This window comes from Aptenodytes forsteri, unplaced genomic scaffold, assembly GCF_000699145.1.
Source record: "Aptenodytes forsteri isolate BGI_AS27 unplaced genomic scaffold, ASM69914v1 Scaffold888, whole genome shotgun sequence".
In the NCBI taxonomy this organism is placed as follows: Eukaryota; Metazoa; Chordata; class Aves; order Sphenisciformes; family Spheniscidae; genus Aptenodytes; species Aptenodytes forsteri.
The window spans coordinates 45,621-49,532 of record NW_008796057.1 but is presented as its reverse complement, the minus strand read 5'-3'; the positions used below and the strand labels follow the sequence as shown (position 1 = coordinate 49,532).

Below are 3,912 nucleotides of genomic sequence, written 5' to 3'. Positions count from 1 at the left end.
TCGGGGTATCCCAAAGGGAAGCGCAGCCCGGCCGCCCTCCCCCAGGCCTGCCGTGGCCCCTGGAGACCAAAGCAGCCCAAATGGCCACATGTAATGAAACCACTTCATGTTTAAGCATCGGCGAGGAGAGCCATGAGCATCCCCATCGGTGCTGGCAGCCCGAGGCTCTCTGGCACCTGGTGCCCCTGGGGTTGTCCTCTCCGCTGTGCTTGGGGACCATAACAAAGTGCTGGCAAGGGGAGCCCATGGCCTGGGGGAGTGGAGGGGAATGGCTGCGGTTCCCTTGGGGGCCAGTCGGGGTGGCACCGCGGAGGGCGGGCAGGAAAGCCACATTTGCACACCAAGGCAGGTTTTGCAGCTGCCCTCCCGCAGAGGCCAAACCCTGCTTGGCCACGGCCACGTTTTTTCCCCCCCTATACGGGATGTGGCAGCCATCCTGCTGCTGCTGCCAGTCACCCCCACGCACGCATAGGTGGCCACGAGCCTGGGGCTGATGCTGGCCCCGTGAGCTGCAGGGTTGCCCGGCTCGGGCTGTTGCTCCGTGCTGGCTGCTTGGGGATACGCCGGGTTTGGTGGGCAGTGTGGAGCTGGATGCAGGCAACATCTCAGTCCCCTGCCTGCCCCACATCCTCTCCTGCCTAGGGACCCTCGCGCTCCCTTGTCCTTGTTCCTGGCCACTCGGTAACCATGGCTCTGCCCCGGTTTGTCCTGCCCCTTGCAGTTTGTGGGCATTACCTACATCCTGACCATCATCTGGCTCCTGGTCTTCGCCTGCTCCGCGGTGCCTGTCTACATCTACTTTAACACTTGGACCACCTGCCAGTCCATTGCCAACCCCAGCAAGACCTCGGCCAGCATCGGCACCCTGTGTGCAGATGCCAGGATGTACGGTGAGTACCCGGTTCGCTGTCCAGGAGCCAGGGCTCAGGGCAGAGGAGAGGCAATGGAGGAGAGGGTCCAGGTGGATAAGGCTGGGATAAAGCAGGGGCAAGTGCTGAAGAGCCCTAAAACACCAGGGTGTGCGTGACACATGTGACTGCAGGAGGCTGAGCAAGGCAGCTGGCTGGCGGCCATGCCTGGCTCACCTGGCTCTCTGCATCTCACCAGGCGTCCTGCCCTGGAACGCTTTCCCTGGCAAGGTGTGCGGCTCCAACCTGCTCTCCATCTGCAAGACCAGCGAGGTGAGCACCTCCCATCACCCCACATGTGCTCCCCTCAGTGGGTGGCCTCAGCACTGGCCTCTCCAGCTGGCATGTGGGACCCCAGGAGCTCACCCCCTCTTCCCTTGCAGTTCCAGATGACTTTCCACCTCTTCATTGCAGCCTTTGTGGGGGCGGCCGCCACACTGGTCTCACTGGTGAGTTGGTGCTTCCCCTGCCCAGCCATTCTCCTCCACCTGGTGAGGATGTAGGAGCAGAGGACAACAGAGGTGGTGGGCATGGACATGACAGAGCCTGTGCTTGTGTCATTTTCTGGCACATAAGCGCAGATGGCAAATTCAGGCCATAAGAAGGTAGAGGTGGCTGCTGGAGGGGATCTGGAGAGGCTTTAGGAGACCACCGGGGAAGGGTCCTGCTGCCCGTGCACTGAGTCCCCTGCCTTTCCCCAGCTCTCCTTTTTACACCAGTGACGAGACACTGCAGTGTCTTTCTGGTGCAGTGGGGCCACGTGGCTCCATGGGGCAACTGCTCTGTTGGGGTGCTGGGCTGGGGGATGCCACATCGGGCGTACACCAGCAAGGAGTCCTACCTCGCCTGCGGGAACTTCGTTTCTCCTCCTCCCCCCTCGCTCACTCTCTTCCCACCCACAGCTCACCTTCATGATCGCTGCCACCTACAACTTTGCCGTCCTCAAGCTGATGGGCCGAGGCACCAAGTTCTAGTTCACACAGTGGAGCCCAGTCAGACCAAACACCCTTCTTTTCTCTAACCCCAAGGCTTTAACACTGCAGCCACCCGACACCACGTCTCCTGCGTTAACTTTGCCTTCGCTGCTGACTCCCCTCCTCTTCCTCCCTTGTATCCATCATGCTGAGCATGACCAGGAAGGAGAGCTTCCCACCAATGGACACCTCTTCATGCACTTTTCTCTCTCTGCTCATCCGTAAACAGTTCGCTCTAGGGCCAAGCCCATCAAAACCAGCCAGAGAAGAAGAGGGACTTACTCCAGTGTCCCAATGTTGCCTAGGGATGAGCAAAGGCCTTCATGCTCCTGGGAGGAGGAAATCCGTGTAGGTTGCTCCATGAGTAGCAAGAGGCTACCTAGAGAGAAAAGGAAGTTGGCCCAGTCCTGGTACTATTGCTAGAGACTCTCCTGGAGCTGCCTGCTGTCACCACCCATGGATGGAGAATAAGAGAAGGATTTTTTTTTTTCCCCTTAGCAAAGAAAGATGAATTTACCCCAAATTGCCTGCTGCAGCCAAAGCAAAGGGAGTTCAGGGCAAGGATCTTCCCATTGTGGAGAAGAGAGTGCTGATCCCAATGCTGATAAAGCCCTAACCCAGCTGCCCCTATTAAAGCCTGAAGGAGTTTGGTGTCTCTGTAGACAAGGGGAACTCTTGGCTTTACCCTCCAGGCAGCAGAGAGGCGGCAGATAGGTTTGACAGAGAGGGGACATCTCTGCACCGTGCCCCGGGAGTGTAAAGCCAGAGCCATCCCTCCGTAGGCAGGGGATGACCCTCTGGACTGCGTGCCTTCGCCCGTCCTGCAAGCGCCGCGCTCACCGCATGCTCTCGTCCCTTCACAATGGTGCTCTTCTCTGGGGTGACGTCTGCTTCTCTAACCTCCGCTGCGTCGGAGAGCTTGATTTGTTTCTCACCCATGTCAAACGTAACTTTCCCTCGTTCCGTCCCCCTCTTCCTCTCACTTTTTTTCCCCCTGCGTTTCCTGCAAGTCAGGACAACTGTCTTGTGTCTGCCAGGGTGGGAGGGACTGGCAGCATCTCGCTTCCAGCAGAAACCCATGAAGGAGTTGAGGAGGGAAGGAAAGGCAGTGGTTTGGGGGTTATGGGGCAGAAACACAGCCCGTCTCTGCAAACTAGATCCTTTCTGGTACCAGTTAAGTCTTTTCTCATGGAGCGGGGCAGCAGGGCAAGGGGTTCGGTGGAGACGACCTCTCCCCCATGATCACTCTCCATGGCAGCTGGAGGAAAGCCCTCTGGCTGGGTAGCATGGGTCCAGCCAGACCTGCCAAAATGCTGTTTCCAGTCCTCCCTGCCAACTGGTATTTTTTTTTGCTCTTCTCTGCCTCTCCTTAATGCTAATCTTAGTGTTTATTTATTGAAGAAACTACTTTCAGTGGCAGACTGTAGCTCCATCTTGCATGGATTTTTTTTTTGTCTGTATTATTATTATATTTTTTTTAAGTGCTGGTTTCAGCAGGGGCAAGGATAAAGGAGCAGATCTGCTGAGCAGAGCATTCGGAGGATCCTTGCCGCCAGGAATGCTGAAATAGGTTGGCCAGGCTACCAACGCACATGGGCTGGGGGAGGGGGGAGATGCCAGGAGGGATGGCAGGGTGGGGAGAAACCAGTCAAGATCTGGAAATTCACATCAACGCTATCTCTCTTGGGGGTTTGCTGGGGTTTTTTTTGGTATCCATTTAACAAAAAATAACCAGATCCTCCTTCCCACCCTTGTCCCCAGACCCCAAAACCCCAAACACACACACACGCACGCACACACACACAAAAAAAGAGTTAATCAACTGAAAGTGTTTCCTTCATTTCTGATCTAGAATTTCAACTTGTTAACAAACAATAAAAAGGAGCAAGTTTTTAGAGACTTATCTTACAAGACGTATTTTATAAAAATTAAAGAAAATAAATTAAAATTAAGAACATTCTGAACAAGATATAAGTCTGTCTGTCCATTTGTTGTGCTGGCTTTCCCTCCCCCCCCCCCGGCCAAAAAAA

The 3,912-nt window shown here is 55.6% G+C and overlaps 1 protein-coding gene across 1 annotated transcript in view; it reads left to right on the top strand.

Annotated features, from left to right (window-relative positions):
• PLP1 (proteolipid protein 1) overlaps positions 1-3,849 on the top strand; it is a 7,308-nt gene extending 3,459 nt beyond the window's left edge. Inside the window, exons 4-7 of the mRNA XM_009286291.1 lie at positions 722-890; positions 1,108-1,181; positions 1,292-1,357; positions 1,811-3,849. Coding sequence (XP_009284566.1) covers positions 722-890; positions 1,108-1,181; positions 1,292-1,357; positions 1,811-1,882 — 381 coding nt within the window. The 3' untranslated portion in view covers positions 1,883-3,849. The remainder of the gene's footprint in view (positions 1-721; positions 891-1,107; positions 1,182-1,291; positions 1,358-1,810) is intronic.
• The last annotated feature ends 63 nt before the right edge of the window (positions 3,850-3,912 follow it).